Genomic DNA, 21,799 nt, shown 5'->3' on the forward strand with positions numbered 1-21,799 from the left:
TATAAATACCACCACCACCACCCCACATACCACACATATACACACAATAATTAACAGTAAATTAAAAAGCAAAAATATTTGCTTGGGCTCCATAACTGCCAGTGTAGCTTAGGTTCAGTGGTGGACTATGTATCATGGGAATAAAGCAGAGAATGACAATGCAGAACACCCAATGTCTTCTTCTGTGTGGCACATGAGCATGAGCATAGAGTTCTGCACACATACATGCACATCTACTATACACATGCTCACACCACACTCATAAAAGTAATGGAATGAGCTCACTCACTATTGTCTTTTTCTTTCTTTTCTTTCTCTTCTTTCCTTCCTTCTCTCTCTCTCTCTCTCTCTCTCTCTCTCTCTCTCTCTCTCTCTCTCTCTCTCTCTGTTTCAAGACAGGGTTTCTCCATGTACCCCTGGCTGTCCTGGAACTCACTCTGTAGACCGGGCTGTCCTCGACCTCAGAGATCCACCTGCCTCTTCCTCCCGAGTGCTGGCATTAAAGGCATGCACCATCACTGCCCAGCGTCTAAGCAGTTTAGCTAACTCCTTAAGTGGATATATGATATTATATAGAGCTGTGATGCTCCTTAACCTGCATAAACAGTAAAACTACACTTCATAAAAGGGACACACCGACAACAGGGCACAGTGGGACATGCTTCTAACCCCAGCATTCAGGAGACTGAGTCAAGAGGATCATGAGCTCCAGGGCCAGCCTGGGCTACAGTGAGACCCTGTCTGAAACACGGAAAACAGACCAAAAAGGAAACAGCCTTTGTGTAAAGATTAAAAACTCCTAGGAAACAGAAATTACTTGTTAAAAATAAATAAATAATGTGGCACAAACCATTTCTCTTGGAGGCCCAAAGGTGAAAAAAAATGCAAGTTTATTTAGAAATCAAAGGTGAACTGGTATAACTATGATTACATACAGAATCCAGCAGTTAGAAATGAAGTCTATGTAGATCTAGCTTGAGATTCTCAGGGCAGAAGTACCTTAGAAACCATATTAAATCTCCAATTTGCATGAGCTCAGTGAACCAGATAGACCATTGTGTCGCCAATATCTGTGCGTAGCCCGTTCTCAGTGAGGTGAACTTTCTTGCTCACTAGGTCCACATGGAAAACAGCATTTTCGGAAATGAGTGTCTTCTCACTGTGCTCTCTCCCGAGGACTGGAGTTCGTCGAGGCCCCAGCAGAGGATCATCAAACCTCATCAGTTTCACTTTGGAAAGATCTATAGCAGAAGAGATCACCAACATGAGCATCTGCATACAGTCGTTGATTGACACAATCCAGTTGTAATAGATAACACAAGCACTGTCATCAGATTCTCAGGAGCCAAGCTAGCATCTAGTAAACTCATCCCCTTCCAGCTTTACACCTGATTCCAAATAGTCAGAGAATCTGTGTAACACACCCGGAATGTAACATATCCAGAACACCAAACTAAGGGGGGGGGGGGGGGAATAGTGTTCTTTTTTTTTTTTTTTTAAGTGCCAGCCTATGGTTTAAATCATCTTTACATGCTTCAACAAACCTTTGGTGCTCTTGAATGCACTCAGCTGGTGAAAGGACCTTTTTTGAGCTATTTCTGGAGAATTCACTGTGAGAAACAGTACTACCTATTTCTTCTTTTGCTTAAGAGATAAGAAGTGCTTGCAGCACAAGCTGGTGAGAATCAAGAAGAGAAGGAGGAGCAGAGGGAGGCACAACTTTGAGATGAGCTCCAATCTGACCTGCATCTGGTCTACTATTGTGCAAGCTAGTGAAACGGCTCCTGACCAAAAACAAACAAAAACCAAAACAGCAACCCAAAACCAAACAAGTACCTGCCCTATGAATAAATTTATGATTCAACAATCTGGTCAAAAAATGTTTATTTAACCAATTCTGAGCCTTCTCAACATCAAACAATTTTGTCACAAATGCTTGCTCTAGGTCTATGCCGTTCTGAGCATAGTGTGGCCAGTTATGCTTCACCTGCCCCTCCCCCAAAGACATTTCCCACATTACTTCCAAGCTTTTCTAAAACAGATCACTGGGTGGTCTGTGAGCTACATTCCCTCATGGTGTCTCAAGAGGACAAAGCTGAGCTTTGTAAGGGATAAGAGATCAAAGAAGACATTAATGCAGCTGGCAGCCATACCCAGAGTACAAGTCTTGCAGGCATTCTCTTCTCTCTGGGAAACAAAGACTGAAAGGCTGCAAGTTTAGAGAAGAGCTCTCAGGGCTTACAGAGCAATTACCTGCATCGGCCCTAAAAGCCAACCCTGCCTGGGAGTGTTCAGAGTCTCTGCAGAAACCAACAAAGCACAAGCCCTGAAACCTAACACAGGAGCGAGGCAGCGAGTCTCCCCAAGCTGCATCTTATTTGGGCGAACACAATTCACTGTAACAGCTACTGCAATTTCACCTGTACATCGGCGGCGGCGGCGGTACCAAGTATTTTGCTATAGAAGCAGTAACAAGCTCTGCCAGCAGATTTTATACATTCACTGCAGCTCGCTCTCTAACAGTCTTCCCTCGTCATTTCAACCAATTCTAATTCGAACTATTTCAAAGAAACCTTAACACTCAATCAGCCTTCTAAGTGACAAAACACATTTGCTTTGATGTTTTGCCATGTAGTTCATTACTGCCAATAAATTCATAGGGCTTTCGTAGTGGCCTTCCTATCTATTCTTATCCTAGATCTCTGTCATCACCGAAAATGTTGAAATTTAAGTCTGCAACCACACAAGATTTAAGGCACTTAGAGAAAAGATAAAAGCGATTGAAAGCCCCTGGGGACTGATAACATGAAATGGAGCCTCTCACCTCCAAGTTATTAGCTCATATGTGGCATAGGTGTCAGTGATTTAAAGTCACTATCATCAAGAGTTGCTCAGTGGCCTTTGTGGAGTGAAATGATGGTTTGAGTCCAGTTCCTCCTGGCCCTAGATCATAACCACCCTCAATACAATTGGCGGACAGACTATGAAGTGTGTTATTGAATTGAACTGTTTTTCTATCTTACATACTCAATATGCTCGGCCCCCATACATATCAAAGCAACCCGAAGGCCTACGGAAAGTATCAAGGTTAGATCTCTTCTGTGGATTCTCACGCAAATACCAATTTCAAACTTCGCTAATGCATCTAACCATTTTCCAAACTTAAAACACTGTATGATATTATTCACAGCTTGTATGGGTAGAGAGAGAAAAACTATACCAGAGGCTCCATGAGGAAAGACAACAAATAGAAAGCAATGCCAGCACAATTCTGAGGAACCCAGGCAGTGTTCTGAGGACCTTTAAATGGAAGTTGATTTGACATCTTAAAAAAACCAAATTGCCAGGCAGTGGTGGTGCACACCTTTAATCCCAGCACTCAGGAAGCAGAGGCAGATGAATCTGAATTTAAGGGTAGCCTGCTCTACAGAGCGAGTTCCAGGATGGTCAGAGCTATACAGAGAAACCCTGTCTGGAAACCACCCTCCCACACACACACACACAAATAAATAAAATTTATTTATTTATTTTATGAGTGTGTGTGCACACATGCCATAGCATGCATGTGTAATTCAGAGGACAATTAAGTTTCTCTTCTTCCACAACATCATGTGATGTGGTGGCCCACAGATGCCTCCTAGTGAGACCTTACTCAAGGTCAAAGAATCTGAGCTTGCTTTACCCAGCAGGGCTGCATAATAGGATGATTTGGCCAAGAGCGTGATTACCAGGCGTTTTGAAGGGTCTACACTTGGCTCTAATTGTGCTTTGATCTTGAAAGGGGGAAGTCTTTTGCCTCTCCCCTTGGCATTCTATAAAAAACTCATAAGAATAAAGGATGGAGTGACTGGGTATTGACCCAGGACCCTCCTGAAGCTATCCTGTGTCGCTGTCTTTCTCCTCATTGCTATCTTTCTATCTAAAAGTTCCTCATTCTTCTCTCCTCTACCCAAGAACCCTTAGAAAGGTGGAAGCAGATTGGAGATGGACTCCAGCAGACTCCCACAGTGGGGACCAAGGTCATCAGCTTGGCAACAAGTGCCTTAGCTCACTGAGGCATCTCACTGTCCCCGATTTAACACTTCACAATACAATTTTCTTTTTCTTTTTTTTTTTTTTTTAAGATTTATTTATTATGTATACAGTGTTCTGTTTGCACATATCCCTGCAAGCCAGAAGAGGGCACCAGATCTCATTACAGATGGTTGTGAGCCACCATGTGGTTGCTGAGAATTGAACTCAGGACCTTTGGAAGAGCAAGCAGTGCTCTTAACCTCTGAGCCATCTCTCCAGCCCCCAATACAATTTTCAATGCAGAAACACATCCTCTAGTATACCACAACCTCATAATAAGGTCCCCACAAATATCTGTTTTCTTTAAAAGCCACTCTAATGTCTTTCAGGGCTACAAGTTCTTCCTACTACAAAATCTGCTTAAGACCGAACAAAAGCAATATAAATATGAAGAGGCTTCTTAGATATTCATACTTTCAAATTTTCAAGTCCTGCTTATTTGCTCTAAAGGCATATCTACCATTCTATGCTATTTCACTAAGGAAACATAATAAATGCCTATATGGGCTAGAAAGATGGCTCAGTGGTTAAGAAACTTGCTGCTCTTGCAGAAGACCCAGGTTCAGTTCCTATCACCCAGTTACAGGTGACTCACAACCACCTGTAACTCCAGTTACAGGAGATCTGACACCTCTTTCTGGCCTCCATGGATGCCAGCACTCACATGGTGCACATACATACACTCAGGCATATACATATACACATAAAATAAAAAACAAATCTTTAAGAACATCCATGAATCTGGAAAACAGTGTGTGTGTGTGTGTGTGTGTGTGTGTGTGTGTGTGTGTGTGTGTTTGTGTGTGTGTGCATGTATGTGGGTGCACTCACATGTGCATGCAAAAGCCAGAGGTCAATGCTGGTGTCTTCCTCTGTCACTCTCCACCTTATTATTTATTAAGAACCTGGGGCTTGCTGTTTCAGCTGCATTGGCTGGCTATCTGAACTCCACCTGTCTCCACACATCCCTCAGCTTTGGGGTTACAGACACATGCCACTGCACCTGGCTGGTTTTGTTTTGTTTTGAATACAGGTGCTGGGGACCCAAACTCAGGCCTCCCATCTGCATAGCAAGCACTCTACAGACTGAGCTAGCTCCCCATACCAACCCACGGGAGACATTTTGCTTACGGAAAAAGCTTAACAAGAAAGAAAAAACTACTACTGGGTAAAATGGCGCATGCCTGTAGCTCCAGCTACTCAGGAGGCCAGGCAGGAAAACTGCTTAAGTTAGGTCAGGGCTGGATAACAGAGTGAGGAATCACGTCTTCTAAAGAAAAAAAAAAAAAAAAGCTTACTAATAAAATGTATCTAATCTTTAAAATAAAGTATAGATACATAGATCCTACTTCTGTGAAATAACTAGAATAGGCAGGAAGGTGAACAGCGGTCACAGGGACTAGAAGGGAACAGGAAGAGGCAACAGTTACTAGACACAGGGCTTCGGTTGGGAATATGAAAAATTCTGTACAACATGAATGCACTCAATGACCTGAAAATGACTCCAACAGCCAAGCATGGGGGCCACACTTAAAATCCTAACCCTCTTATATTTGGTTGTGAGCCTAGCCTGTAACGGCTGAGCTATCCCTCCAGCCCGCCTTTAATCCCAGCACTCGGGAGGCAAAGCCAGGTGGATCTCTGTGAGTTCGAGGCCAGCCTGGGCTACAGAGTGATTTCCAGGAAAGGCACAAAGCTACACAGAGAAACCCTGTCTCGAAAAACCAAAAAAAAAATCCTAACCCTCAACAGGTTTGGAAGCCCAAGGCCAGATGAGCTACATAGTGACAGCCTCAAACAAAAACAAAAACAAAAGTACATTTTATGTTTATAACTTACTATAATTACAAACCTTTTTTTGTTTGTTTGTTTTTCGAGACATGGTTTCTCTGTGTAGTTTTGGTGCCTGTCCTGGATCTCGCTCTGTAGCCTATTCTGGCCTCGAACTCACAGAGATCTGCCTGGCTCTGCCTCCCGTGTGCTGGGATTAAAGGTGTGTGCCACTACCACCCAGCTACAACAAACCATTTTCATAAAATAAAATCCCTTACTAGTACACTGTGGCTAACTATACGTGTGGTGAAACACAGTGGGCGCTCTCTTCCTCCTAACACACTTCCCTTGCTCTCACAAGGCCCAACTAGACAGCATTTTCTCCATAATCACCATAGCTGGAGAGCTCACCTCCTCTGTGGCCTGGACTCAATCTTCACTTTTCTTACGGATTCAGTAGTTTCTCCCTCAATTACAGACAAGAGTTTCAATAGCCTAAGTTCCCACCCTTTCACTCCATACAGCTCCTAATCAACAGTGCTCTAAGGAATCCTCAAACCCAGGATCAACAATTGTTCTTACACACACCACAAGGCAGACTCTCAGCAGACATCCAAAGCGCAGGAAACAACCAACCAGAGCAGAAACAAAAACATATGTGAAAGTGAACTCAAGTCTTCTATTTTAATGGGATATGACCACTCAATACAGTTCCCTAAGTCAGGTTACTGTTGGGATTTATAAATACTGTTAACAAATTTTTATGCTGGGCTGGTTAGATGGCACCGTGGGTAAAACTCTTGCTGCCCAACCTGACCACCTGAGCTTGATCCTAAGAATCCATGTAAAAGTGGAAGAAATGCCCTGCCTAATCACAGTAACTGTAAAGAAATTTTTTATACTGATTGAAAGTAGGCTAGTTCTTCTTTTCTGAGACAGGCTCTCACTGTATATCCCAGGTTGGTTTCCAGATTGGCCTCAAACTTTTGATCATCCTACTTCAGCTTCCCAAATGCTGGGGATATAGGTATGTAACACCAAACCCAAACTAACCCATTTTGATTACTATCAAAAAGAAAAGAGAGCCAGCAAGATGGCTCAGCAGGTACAGGTGTTTGCACAAGCCTGATGACTGATGTCTGACAAGCTGGCCTCTGACCTACATGTATGTGCATATACACACATACATAATAAGTAAAAGTCATAAAAAATGAGATATAACTCAATGGGAGACCCCGTGCCTAGCATGTACAAGAACCTGGACTCAAAACCTGGCACTGCAAAGAAACGAGGGGCTGCAGATGGCTCAGAGGTTAAGAACATGGGCTGTTCTTCCAGAGGTCCTGAGTTCAATTCCCAGCAACCACATGGTGGCTGACAACCATCTGTAATGAGATCTGATACCCTCTTCTGGTGTGCAGGCAGAAACACTGTATATACAATAAATAAATCAAAAAAAAAAAAAAAAAGAAAGAAAAAGAAATGAATACATAAAATTAAGTGAGAAAAAGACCAATCCTGGGGGCACACACCTGTAATTCCAGCAGTTAGGAGGCAGAGGCAGAATTGTCACAAGTTCAAAGCCAGCCTGGTCTACATAGCAAGTTTCAAGTCACCTAGGGCTTCATGGAAAGAGCCTGTCTGAAAACACACATACACAGTGAGGGAGAAGAGATGGGAAGAGAGGGAGAGATAGATATCATCTAAAAGACGGACATTGACATTAGTCAGTCTTTACAATCCTGAAGAAAAGTACTAGAGACACACTAACCTGCCTCTCATGTTCACCCCAGGACCTGGCTGGAGTGATGGTTACTCTTCACTAACTTGACTGCACTAAGAATCAAGGAAGCACAGATCTGGATATGTAAGGGCGTTTCCACAGAGGTTTACCTGAGGAGAGACCTACTGCGAATGTGGGTGGCCCCAGCCCATGGACTCGGGTCCAGACTGACTCAGAAGGAGGAAAGAGAGCACAGCTGAGCATCAGTGCTCTCCCACCTGCTTCCTGACAGCAAACGTACTGTGGCCAGCGCTTCAAGACCCTGCGGCAACAGCCGAGGGCTAGTCTCACTGCCAGGCCTCTGCCACCATGCACTACACCCTCAAACTGGGAGTTAGAATCAATCTTTCCTCTCTTAGGTTGCTTCTTGTCAGGTGCTTTTTCATAGCAATAAGAAAACTAAAACACTTGGTACTGAAAGGGGAAGCCACAGCACTCAGGAGGCAGAAGCAGGCACATCTCTGAGTTTCAGGAAATCTGGTCTACATAGCAAGTTTCAGGCCAACCAGGGCTGTGTATATAGTAAGACCTACAGGGGAAGGGAGGGGGTGTTTATATTGAATTTAAATCACAGAACATGGGGCTGGAGAAATGGCTCAGAGGTTAAGAGCACTGGCTGCTCTTCCAGAGGTCCTGAGTTCAATTCCCAGCAACCACATGGTGGCTCACAACCATCTGTAAGAGATCTGGTGCCCTCTTCTGTCATGCAGGCATACATGCAAGCAGAACACTGAATACACAATAAATAAATAAACCTTAAAAAAAAAAAAGTATAAATCACAGAACATGTACTCTAGTCTAGATCAGAAATTGAGATTATTTATGTATTTTGCCTGGAAAAACACTGTTTAAAAGGAAAAAATAGAAACTTTGGAGTCCAACAGTTTGAATTCTAAGCTTGTGATTTCCCAGCTGAAAAAACTTTGCAAGTTACTTTGTGAACTTCCACTTCACTATCGATACAAGGGGAATAACAGTAATACTTACATTGTAATTGTAAAAAGATTAAAAAGCTAATGCATGGAAGACAATCAAAAACTCATTCTATTTTTCCTCTTTCCCTAGGAAGAGACCCAGCTGGATAACTTAGTCTAGAATACTAAGGGTATATGTTTCTAATTTTGAATTACCTCTAAGAAACATAAATCACTTATTGTAATTCTAGAACCACATAGGATACTGGAAAAATATCCAATCCAGAGCACTCATGACATTGAAAGAAAAGAGAACTGGCTTGGCACTTAAACGGCACAAAGTTACCAAACTACCTAACCCCAAACAAGACCAAAAGGATCTAGGTCCCCAGTGTGGGGCCCAATTCTCTTCCCACAGCTGCGTAATACCGTCCCTTCTACTTACAACTCATAAATACACGAGCCTCTGCTAAGTGGGAGTTTCAAGGAAACTACTTTACCTTTGATTCCTCGGTCCATTTTCATTAAGCGTCTGATTATGGACTCACAGCTGTCTCCTTGCCTGACATCGATTTTGGTTGAGAAGTGGCCATTGGATGGCTGGGGATTTACTAGGAAAATTGACACACCAGGCTAGGAGAGTAAAAATATAAGTTATGACACATCAAACTTGAACACTGCCAAAAATAAGGGCAATCTCTACTGTATTTTTTTTTTCTTTTTCTTCTTCCTCTTTTTTTTGTTTTTGTTTTCCAAGACAGGGTTTCTCTGTGTATCACTGGCTGTCCTGGAACTTTCTCTGTAGACCAGGCTGGCTTCGAACTCACAGAGATCCACCTACCTCTGCCTCCTGAGTGCTGGGATTAAAGGCGTGTACCACCATGCCCAGCCCCTCTACTACATTTTCAATACCCACTAAAGACATTTCTAATTTTGCAAAAAATCATGAGCAAGACACATGAAAGAAAAACTGTAAGTTCATGTTTACACCTAGATGTCTTGGTAAAACGGATTACAACTGTATGTATCAATGCTGGTGACAGACTATAACAACAACAGCATTTTCTCTTCTCACTACTACTATCATTTGTTCAACTTCTCTACTACAGGTCAGGCACAGGAAGAAGCACTTTATAGACATGACTTCCATATCCACACAGGGAATATTAAAGCTGTATAAAACACAGGGTTTCATTTATTCACTTCTGCGGCCCAAATAAGTGCACTTCTGCAAGCCACACCATGAGACAATGAAAGTATTATAAAATTCAGGTGTGATAAACTCAGGTCTCCATGAATATGATTACCTTACTCTTTCAAAATAGACCAGTTTTCAATTAAACATGGTCCAAATAACAACATGTCTAAGTCCTCTATTAGGATATTCTATGGAGTCATAATTGTAGTCCAAATCTGAATGGATTCTTGGAGACTAAATAGAATCTGTAAGACCTTTATACTTCTACCAATAATGACCAAAAAATAAGAAGGAGGAGGCAATTCCAGTATTAATTAAGATGATGAGGGGGCTGGAGAGATGGCTCAGTGGTTAAGAGCACTGGCTGCTCTTCCAGAGGTCCTGAGTTCAATTCCCAGCAACCACATGGTGGCTCACAACCATCTGATGCCCTCTTCTGACCTGCAAGCATATATGTAGGCAGAACACTGTACATATAATAAATAAATCTTTAAAAAAAAAAAAAAAAAGATGATGAGCTTGCCTGGTTAATACCAAAAAGCAAAAAGTCTTGCATAACAACAGATAGTCAGAATAAGACATTTGAAAGTTTTGTCACGGTTTAAAAGTCTCACCCACAGCTAGCTTGTTTTTGTTTTTTGGGGTTTTTTTGTTTTTCAGTAAAAACCAGGTTCAAAGCTGGGTGGTGGCAACACATGTCTTTAATCCTAGTGCTCAGGAGGCAGAGGGAGGTGGATCTCTGTGAGTTCGAGGCTAGCCTGGTCTAAAGAGTGAGTTCAAGGACAGCCAGGGCTACACAGAGAAACCCTGCCTCGAAAAACCAAAAATAAATAGTTAGATAGATAGATAGATAGATAGATAGATAGATAGATAGATAGATAAATGGTCCGGAGCCTCTTACTTTGGTTTTTAAAACTAAAAATAATAAATAACACTACCATAAGGCATAACCAGTACTGCACAAGCCAGAGCAACAGAACACCTAAGTGCAGCCCATTTCAACCTTCCTATTCAATTCCTTCCACCTACGAAGGATGATGTTGCTCTTGTCTAGGCCTGGAGCAATGATTCAACACGGCTTCTTCAACTTACTTCTGTTCTGAAAACATTAAGCGGCTTCCCAGGACAACATTCTTCCCTGACTTTATCTTCAGCTTCAGAGGCAAACTTGACTTCTATATGTTCTAGCTAAATAGATAGGGAAACAAAAGTCATTAGCAGCACTTAATATGGCTGAAATCAATCACCACCTCATCTCATTAAGAGCAAACTGGTTTCTCCACTTAATATGAAATGATCTGTACAATTTTATTGTTTTCCTTACAAACATGAAGTGAAATGTACAATGTTATCAACATTCACTCATCTTAGCTGTTTCATGGCGTTGCTCTTTACAGTTGTGTGTGTCACTTTCTATATCAGAATCTGTCATCTACCCGCCACATAAGAAAAGGAAAAGCAGCATGAAAGCCTTCCACCTAAACAACAGAAGCTCCAAAGTTTATCATTTGAGAAGTTACATAAGCAGAATAGTTCAGTAACGTAACACACTGCAGATTCCTGAATCTGACTCAGGTGTGTACCTACTGTCCACGTGAAAAGACTAAAAGGAGTTCCTGACTGACAAAAATGTATACATGAGCATTTAGAGATACACATAAAACATATGTCTGCTAATCTTTGACTTCGTGATCAACAGGCCTAGCAGGCACTAGGCTCTGGGCTCAAACACCAGCGACAAATGCACAGTGACAATGAGTTCTCGTGGAGAACTCTCCTTCAGCTGTGTTCAGGAAACAGTTAGCAGTCGCTCTAAACCCACAAGGTTTTCAGTGTCTTCATTATCATTAGAGCCACATTCTGAGTCTTCTAACAGTATTCTACAGCAAATTAGTTTTCCTTTTGCCTCAGCTAAGGGAAAGCATTTTCAGATTCTGTGTAAGTTGTGCTGAAAATGGACTAGGACCACAGATTATAATTAAGTCAATTCTGTAACTCTGAGGTCTGAAATTGAGACAATTAAAGCCTTCCTATTATGCCACATTCCAAAAGGCATCTAAATACAAAAAAGTGTTGCTCTGGTTTGGGGCTATGGGTTTTGTGTGTGTGTGTGTGTGTGTGTGTGTGTGTGTGTGTGTGTGTGTGTGTGTGTCACATGTGCTTCGGATTCTCCTGATTGCTTTAAAGACAATCTAGGGAGAACCCTTAGCCATATATAGCCCATGTTTTACATATAAGATAACTGATAAATGAATAAGGTGACAGATCATTTTCTTTCTGCAATTTTTATATCCACTCATTTGCTTTCATCTGAAAAAAGTTTACTAATTATTTAGTAAAAGTTCTAAAGACTGAAAATGAAGTTTATGGAAAGTATCCTCACAGGCTGTAGAGCTGGACTGGTTTTATAGGAACCCACAGTAATTAGCTATGCAATCCGCGGCCCTCTTACCTCAAGAGAATTTGTTAGGTAGACTATGTTCTCCATAAGTACTGCCAGCTCATCAAATTCCAATTGTAAATCCAAGACTCGAGGCCCTTTCTTCTCCATATTTTCCTAACAGCCAAATGGTTTTGAAAAACAAAATAATGTTAAAAATATGTTTAAAAGAATCTATTTTTCCTAAGTAATCAATCATTCTCTCAACTGATAAAACTTTTACATTTCAGCATGTAAAGGAAAAGCCTTTGACTCATGGGTTTCCCTTATCTTGCTTGTTAATGAAATTACTTGCTCAGAATAATTGCCATTTAAAATAAGATGAGATTTAAGGAAGAACTGAAAACACTGGAAGGCTTGGGTTTTTCAGGCATTGAAAATAAATGTGGTTTTAAAACTGTGTGTTTAGATGACTTACTGTACAAATGGATTTATGAAAAAAAACTCTTCAGCTAATATTTTTTTAATTTTCCAAGATAACAAATAGTAAAAGTCCCAAAGATATTCCTGCAAAGCTTAAACAAAAACTGACACTATCATACTATATTAGTATTCAAATAATCTTGTGATATTCAAAAAACAATTTCTCATTCTTAATTTTCCTCAACATTAAATATCTGCTACTCCAAACATAATCTCAGTGGTCCTTCTCATTAGGTACACCTACAGCTGTGTAACACAATGCGTTACACTCCTGGGAAAGTGGCCCCGCTTTGTTCCCACTGTGCACAGGCTACCATCTGCAGCTGACTGGCACCTTTCTATAGGGAGCATCAGCTACTGATCCGGGTGTACTGCGGGTGCTCCTCACCCGTCCTTCTCCCGTGGTGACACGGCACGAAGGCCATCAGGCAGGGGCCAATGCTGCTCTTGGCCTCCCAACCTTCAGAGCCACAAGCCAAAGAAACTCCCGTGTTTATACAAACTATCGTCCAGCCTTGGCTAGGGATGCCACATGGTAGGACGCTTGCCTAACATGTGCAGAGCACTACATTTAATTGCCAACAATTCCACAAAAAGAGAAAGAAAAAAATTATCCAGTCTGTGGTACTCTGTTATAGCAGCAGAAAATGGACTAACATATCACCTAATTTCTGTTTCCTTTCCCATAAAGTACTAGAAAGGCAGTTTCTTTAGAAACAGGCTCTCATGTAACCCAGATTGTTTTTCAACTTAATATGTAGCTGAGGAGTGCCTGAAATTCTTATCCCCCTGACTCCACCTCCCAAGTACTGGAATTATAGGTGTGTACCACCACATCTGGTTTAGTGTGGTGCTAGGGATCAAACCCTGAGCTTTGGATACAGTAAGCATGCTCTCTACCACATGAGCCACATACCCAGCCCAAGAAAGCTATTCTCTTATTCTCAGATTCATCGATCATTTTCAACATTTGCAAAACCACTGATTTTTTTGCTTGGCACATCAAGAATACTATTTAAGAATATATTACTGCTGGGCATGGTGACACACATCTTTAATCCCAGCATACAGGTGGCAGAGGCAGAGGCAGGAGGAGCTTTTAATTTGAGGCCAGCCTGGTCTACAGAGCAAGTTCTAGGACAGCAAGGACTACACAGAGAAATCCTGTCTCAGACAAAAAAAAAAAAAAAAAAAAAAACAGGCAGGAGATCTCTGTGAGCTTGAGGCCAGTCTCATCTACATAGAGTTTCAGGCTAGCCAGGACTACATAGTGAGTCCCTGTACCAAAAAATTCATTAATTAAAAAATAAGCAGCCAGGCGCTGGTGGTGCATGCTTTTAATCCTAGCACTTGGGAGGCAGAGGCAGGTGGATCTCTCTGAGTTCGAGACCAGCCTGGTCTACAGAGCGAGATCCAGAACAGGCACCAAAACTATACAGAGAAACCCTGTCTTGAAAAACCAAAAAAAGAAAAGAAAAATTTGATACTGAGATCCTGAAGAACTCAATTCTTTCATAACAAAGAACTTACCAGCCCAAAACATCAACAGCCACTGTTCTATCCACGAATCTAACCACGGTCACTGTAATGCATGCTGCTCAGTTACCCACAGAAATGTGGAAATGTCATTCCAGTTAAAGGATCCACTAACAATACCCTAACATGAGCCAAAGAACGTACTTTCTTCCTCAAAATTGGAAAGGAAGAAAGGCAGAAAGGCAGAGCATGGGAATAAGTCAGTGCAGCAACTCTAAGCCTAATTTTCTTCTGGAATACATATTTTCATATATTCAGCAATTGTGCAAGTAAATTCAAAATCTGACTGTTCATGTCTTACAAGCACTGACTGAAAAGTGCTATTTTAGCATGTCAGGGGGGCAGATTGTGAAGGCTTTTTCTCTTTCCTTCCTCTATCCTAGCTTTTCTTAAGTGGTCATAGCTGTCCAAGGTCCATACTCACTCACCTTAATCATGGCAACAAATGGCATAACTTTCTTCATATATTTCTTCAATTCTGGCAAATTGCCTAGTTCACAAGCAATGACTTTGTTATCAGGCAATTTTCCACCGTTGGCCTAAAAATGGAAGCAGGAGAGGAGTGTAAAGAGAAATATTTAAAAGATGATACGAGACCACAGGTATGCCTGCAGGAACTGTGCAAGATAGAGAGGGTAGCTGCTGGAGAGGGTGTTCAGCCTAGCATCATGAAGTGCAAGTTCAGTGGCTGATGCAGAAAGATCCCTTTCTGAATAGAAGAGGCCTGCTTGTCAGTCCAAATGAGAAACACAAGTGCGGTGCACTGAATATCTGCCTTTCTTAATAAAGGCAGCCCCTCCTGGTAAAAGATTGACGCAGTCTTATAAAGGTCTTCTCCTCAAGTTCAAAGATCTTATCATTTCATTGGTCATGTTAAAAAGAAAAGCAATACATTGCTTATATAAAACTTATATATGACTGCTTTAGGAAGATTTTTTTCCCCCATAATTGTGTGAGTGAGAGTATATGCATGTGTGTGTGTCTGTGTGTGAGTCTGTGTGTGTGTCTGTGTAGCAGGTGCCCACAGAGGTGAGAAGTATCAAATCCCCATGGAGCTAGAGTTGCAGGCAGTTGTGATTTGCCTGATATAGGTGCTGAGAACCAAACTCAGGTCCTCGGCAAGAGCCATCTCTCTAGCCCTGAAATATGATTGCTTTTGAATAGTCTCCTGGGGGTGGGGGGGCGGGTAGGGAGAGAATCCCCTAGTTTCTGATGCTAAAAATAGTGTCATTTCTATCTACTCAAAACAAAACAAAAAAGACAGTTATCACATATCACCAATGGACAGGCATGTAATGGTACACAGACATAAACACATGCAGGTAACATGTACTCAAAATAATATACATATACATACTATAATCATACAGATAAAAAATTTTAAAAAAAAAGAAAAGTTAGGTGTAGCATGAATCTTAAAGAGTTCTTATTAATAAAACAAACCCGGAGCCAAGTATTGGGGTTAAATTCTGGAAGGTCAGAGAACCAGAACAAGCCACAGTTACCTCACCTCACTGGACCCTCAGCTGGTCTTGTTTCCTCAGACTGGATGCTTCTGTGTCCTCATCCCAATGGCTCTCAGCTGAACTGCTGCTTGAAAGCCTGAAGCTAAAATGCTTAACCAGGCCAAATGCTTAACCAGGCCAAATGCTTCTAGTTCCTGGTCCTCACGCCTTATATATCTTTCTGCCTTCTACCATCACTCCCTGAGATTAAAGGCTCACTCCCTAGGATTAAAGGCATGTGTCACCATGCCTGGCTCTTTCTAATGTGGCCTTGAACTCACAGGGATCCAGAGGGATTTCTGTCTCTGGAATGCTAGGATTAAAAGCGTGAGTGCCACCATTTTCTAGCCTCTGTATCTAGTGGCTGTCTATTCTCTGACCCCAGATAAATTTATTAGGGTACACAATATTTTAGGGAACACAATACTACCACAGTTAGGGTCAAGAGTATTGGCACACCTTTAATCTCAATACTCAGGAGGTAGGGGCAGGCAGACCTCTATAAGAGATTGGCTGACCAGGATTAGCCATATGTTGGAGGACTGAGGAAGTCAGATAGAGAGGGACAGGAAGAGAGAAGGGAGGGTGGAGGGGGATTTCTGGGGTTTTTGGATGGGGAGGGTTGGATGTGGAGAGCAGGGTCAGCCAAACACTGATTCCATCCTTGATTCAGGGTGGCTTTCTTGGCACAGCCAATTGACAGTGAGAACAATCCTACCACAACAGTTCTGAGGGGAATCAACATCACCTCAAAGTGGCTTCGCAGGACTGACAGGGTGACGTGCTGCCAGAGAGGGTAGTTCTTTGCCACATAGATGGTGCAGTGAGAGGGCCTCTGTGGTGGTTGCTTGTCAGTCTTCTGCACAGGAGAAGAAAAGAAACACATGGGTCCTGTGCAAACCAAAGATGGGAACACACAGCACCTAGACTACCAACCACCCTTAACAGCTGGAACATACATACTTCAGACATTTAACAGTTAGAACATACATGCTTCAGACTGCTAACAGTTAGCACATACATGCTTCAGACCTTCAACAGTTAGAACATACATGCTCCAGATCCTTAACAGAACATACATGCTTCAGACCCTTAGCAGTTAGAACATATACACTTCAGACCTTTAACTGTTAAAACATACATTCTCCAGACCTTTAACAGTTAGAACATACATGCTCCAGACCTTTAACAGAACATACATGCTTCAGACCTTCAACAGTTAGAACATATATGCTTCAGAGTTGTATCCACAGTACACACAGGACTACCCATTTTAATCACTTAGTTTTCACTAGTTTGTTATGACCACATATCATAAATAATGATCTTTTTAAAAACTGGGCTAAAGAGATGGCTCAGTGGTTAGGCGCACTGGCTGTTCTTCCAGAGGATCTGTCTGTAACTCCAGTTCCAGGAGGTCCAGACATACATGCAGGCAAAAATACCAATGCACATACCATAACATAAATAAATAATTAATTTTAAAAAACAAAAAAAACGTTTGAAAGATAACTTTACCTTCCCTTTAGCAGGCATCATATAATTCTTGAGACGTAATCTAAGGTCATGCGCTACTTCCATGAGATACTGTGAGGAACGGATCAAAGATTCATCCACAGGACCTGCCACAGGCCATGAGGCATTCATAATTGAATCAGGCTTTAAAAAAAAAAACAAAACCACGACTGAGTGAGATTAAGCACTTGCTTTCCAGGCCTTGCTTACAGTTTCACACCACGGCTACCATCTGTAATCATGTGCCCCAAGTTCAAACCTGACTGCACATAGCACACTTCTCCAGTCCCTGATCTAATGTTCCCTAGAACTCAAGCTGTGAAGTCTGACTCTACATTCTTAATTAGCATCCATTTGTACAAGCATATTAATACCCACACACATATGCTCACTTTCAAAGAAAATTATGTAATGCTAATTTGCCTAAATTTAATCATTATTATATAAATTATGCATGCTCTCGGTTTTTATCCTATTAATACATCCAATATTAAAAGTATAGCTATTCAGCATATAGCTCACTAGCACAGTTCCACATGTGCTCATAGACTGGAAAACACAAACACCTGGCTAAGGAGGCTGGAAAGGAACGTGAACCAGGCCAATCTACTGATCTGCAAGCCAAGGAGAGATAATTGAATTTATCTTCATATTATGAATGTGACATAGCATCCTGACATGCAGCCCTATATATGCCACGAGTTTTATATAAAACAAGAACATTTATGTAAATATACTCTTATATCTTTGTTCATAAGTACCTCATTCTGTTAATTATAGCTCTCTAAAATATTGCCACCTTTTTAACCACTGGAAGAACCATATTACACATGCATTCAAATGTACATCTGAACATACGCAAATACAGATGGGAATTAAATAGTAGACAACGTGCACATGATCACATTTCTAACACATACATATGTGTATGTACAAATGCACACATATGATCTGTCTTGTATGGCTCTTTCAATTTGATGATGATGAATCTAGTATTATTCCTGAACTTCTCATGAGTAACAGCATTATCACAACACTTATTTACTAAGGCCAAACCACACTACCCACAATATTTAAAACCCAATGATGTATGTACCTACCTTTCCCAGCAGTGTCCAGATGTGCTCACACAAATGTGGACAGAAGGGAGCAAGAAGGATTGTCTGAACTTCAATAAACCGGAACACAAGCTCTCTGTGCATCCCTTCTGTGGCCAGTTCACGGTATTTATCTTTCGAAGCCTATATAAAATTCCAAAATTATCATTTTCCTCATCGTCTTTAAAATAAAGATGAAATGTTCAGTTTCTTGGTTTTAATGCATTAAGTCTTTTAAAAATTCCGTAAGTTATTATAAAGGTTTCACTTTATTTTTAAAACTCTACAGTATAAAAACAATCTTTTGTCCAGAGAATATTATATCTTCATATTAATGATTCTCAAGAAAGAATGTAGCTGAGTAGCAAGAGTGTATGCCTAGCACATGCAAGGCCCTGGGTTTAAAACAAGCCAGAAAAGTGTTTCAATTTTCTTGACTGCAAGAAAAATAAAGAACAAAAACAAGTCTCAGAATTTTGTCTGTTTGTCTACCTGGTTTGAGGTTTCTGAGACAGGGTTTTTACTATGTATCCTACGCTTGCCCTACCTCTATTTTTATGACAACACTCTTTGATCCAGGCTAACCTCAACTCACAGCAATCCTCCTGCCTTAGTCTGCCAAGTACTGGGATTACAAGCCTGAGACCATGATGGTCAGCTTTTTTTTTTTTTTTTAAGGCATTTTAAGGCATGTTTATGTCGGTGAGGCATAAAGCTAGATCTCTGCACTGTTTTCTAAGGTCAGGCTTTGAGCAGCACCCAGAGCAACACTAACATAAAGGGCTATGAATGCACGATGTCCATGCTCAGCACTTGGCCTTATTTAACCACATCTGAAAACCAAGTTACATAAACCCCAATGTAACATTTACAAAACTGATTGAGTAAAGCTACATGTGGCCCTTGAAATGCTAAACTTGGAAAAATACTGACACCTTGTGGAAAAACTCAGAAAGCATTTGCTTTCATGTTTATGGCAATTAATTATACTTTTGCCTTCATATTTATCAATTTAAAATGCTTTTGTGCAGCAGGACACAGTGGTACATGCCTATGTGGAGGCAGGAGGACCTCTTCTTAACGCTCATGGGTAAAATAAGAGCAGAATTTACTAAGTAGATATCACAGACACAATGTCAAAGAAAACTACTTTAAAATCACAATTTATCAGAAAACTCAGAAACTCACTGAAAAGATTTTCAGTCTATACTTTGGACATGCAATTATTTCATAGCAAGAAGAAAAAGGAGGAAATACACCATATTAATGCTGACATGTTTTAGATACCAAAATAATAGCATACCTGAAACTCAAAAAAACCTGTTTTCAAAGCTTCTTTAAACATCATTTTTTCATAGTTTTGATCTGTTTTTATAATTCCTGCATTCATTTCACTATTGAATAGGGAAAGAAAATCTATTCAGTTTAAAGGCAACTATATATTTTATGTATTTTAAAGTATTATTGTATACTTATATTTATGTTTTATATATTTATATGACATAGAATTGTACTTATGTATTTTATATATATATAAATATATACATAACTAATACATAGATCAATAACCAGCAAAATGAGTATGACACCAAAAACATTACAAACTGCTCAATACAAGGGCCAGGAGGATGGCTCAGTGAGTGAAGGGCTGCCATACAAGCTTGAGGGCTGAGCTCAGATGCTCAGGGCTCAACTAAAGCCAGATGATGTAGTGCCTGTCTGTAATAACAGCGCGCCAAGGTGAGATGGGAGGCTGAGACAGGGGAATGCCATGAGGCCCCCAGGCAAGCTAGCCCGGTGTACACAAGGACCAATGCCTGAGGTTGTTTACACACACACACACTCTTAAATTTTTTGGTCTTAAAAAAAATTGCCCAATATAAAAACTGCCTTGTCCCCCTTAAAACTGTACAGTTTATTTGTCTACCCACTTGTATGCAATGTTGGCTTTCACTATCCAGGGCTCCTATTTATAGTAACAGACTTAACAGTGTTTTTGTTGTTGATTGTTAAGTTTCTTGGTGGAGCTGGGCATGGTGGCCTGTGATCCAGGTACTTGGAAGGTTGAGGCAGGACGATATTAAGCTCCAGGCCAGCCCTAGGTAGTGTGAGACCCTGTCTCCCCAAATACTTCCTCATTGAAATCATTGTTAATGATCCTTAACACACTATGAAAATCACCTAACTAAGGCAGCAGCCAGGATTTACAGATGTTAATAGATACCAGCTATGGGGAAACACATCTCTCACCATCCCAGGTTTAATTTGACCTGAGCTGGCCCTGATCTCTTTCATGTCTTCACTCTCACCTACATACACTGTACTTCAAATACCATACCCTTCCCAGGGATTATTCTGTGTTTTCTCCCCTCCCTTCAAGACTACTGTCTATTTTTCCAAGAAGCCCAGCATTCCCACATCTCCCCGAGTCCTCCTTACTCCTGCTACCGACTTCCCAGGTAGGAGGCACTTTGTCCTTTCAGCAAGTCTGTGTCGTCTCACTCATCTCTCCCAACAAGGCCAACAAGCGTCTTGAATTTTTTTAAAGGTCCTCCTCCTTTCTCTTAACCTGTTTACCTATCACCATTTTATGCTACTGTCATTGGAAACCGTGAGAGAAAGATTATATAGAGGTTTTGGAGGTACAGACAAATTCACATCCCAAGTTTCCTATTACTACATCAAGGCATGTAACAAAATAACAAAATAACTGCTAAGCCTCAGTTTCTTCACCTGCAAAGCTGAGCCAGCTACACTGTTAGCGCACGAGGTGGCTTTGAGGCTAGAGTCAGATAGAAGTGTCTGGCACAGAGAGGCCTCGACAAACAGCAGTTACTGCTATCATTAACTTCTTTTAGAAAAGGAGGAGAAAACCAGGAGCACTCGGCCACTCCCACGGCAGAGCGTTGGCCCAGGGTTACCTGGCAAACACACGATCATTGAACGAGCTGGCAGGTCCACTTCTGAGGCTGTCGCAGTTGGCGAGCATTTCTTTGACCCACTCTACCCATGTGTACAAACGGAGGATACCTGCGTCTGCCATGGCTTCCACAAAATTGGCATCTTCAACAGTGTCACCAGCGTCAGCCAGAGCCAGGCGCATTCCTGAAAGGAAATAAAATCGGTCACTTAAAAACATGGTTACTGACTGGGGGTAGTGGCTCACACCTTTAGTCCCAGCACTCAGGAGGCAGAGGCAGGAGAATCTCTGAGTTTGAGGTCAGTCTGGTCTACAGAGAGAGTTCCAGGACATCCAGGGCTACACAGAGAAACCCCGTCTTGAAAAACCAAATTATATATATGATTATACATGATTACTAAAGGCCAGGCATGGTGGCAAACACCTGTAACCCCAGCACTTGGGAGCTAGAAGCAGAAGTTCAAGGTCATCCTTGGCCACATAGAAATTTGAAGCCAGCCCAAGCTATATGAGATATTGTCTCAAAAAGGACAAAACAAAGCACACACTCACATTCTAGGAAAAAATTATGCATCCATTTGGGTACACTGCAATCCTTACATATAAATTAAGAAATAATAA

The 21,799-nt window shown here is 41.3% G+C and overlaps 1 protein-coding gene across 2 annotated transcripts in view; it reads right to left on the reverse strand.

Moving 5' to 3' along the window:
- Nucleotides 1–873: 873 nt before the first annotated feature.
- Nucleotides 874–21,799, reverse strand: part of Lars1 (leucyl-tRNA synthetase 1) — a 58,659-nt gene continuing 37,733 nt past the window's right edge. For both annotated transcript variants that reach the window (XM_059245887.1, XM_059245888.1), the window contains exons 23-32: nt 21,180–21,363; nt 19,562–19,652; nt 18,262–18,402; nt 17,165–17,305; nt 16,395–16,505; nt 14,570–14,680; nt 12,195–12,299; nt 10,835–10,930; nt 9,045–9,177; nt 874–1,241 (exon numbers count right to left, since the gene is read on the reverse strand). In XM_059245887.1, coding sequence (XP_059101870.1) covers nt 1,036–1,241; nt 9,045–9,177; nt 10,835–10,930; nt 12,195–12,299; nt 14,570–14,680; nt 16,395–16,505; nt 17,165–17,305; nt 18,262–18,402; nt 19,562–19,652; nt 21,180–21,363 — 1,319 coding nt within the window. In that variant the 3' untranslated portion in view covers nt 874–1,035. The remainder of the gene's footprint in view (nt 1,242–9,044; nt 9,178–10,834; nt 10,931–12,194; nt 12,300–14,569; nt 14,681–16,394; nt 16,506–17,164; nt 17,306–18,261; nt 18,403–19,561; nt 19,653–21,179; nt 21,364–21,799) is intronic.

The sequence above is a fragment of the Peromyscus eremicus genome, chromosome 19, assembly GCF_949786415.1.
Source record: "Peromyscus eremicus chromosome 19, PerEre_H2_v1, whole genome shotgun sequence".
NCBI lineage: Eukaryota > Metazoa > Chordata > Mammalia > Rodentia > Cricetidae > Peromyscus > Peromyscus eremicus.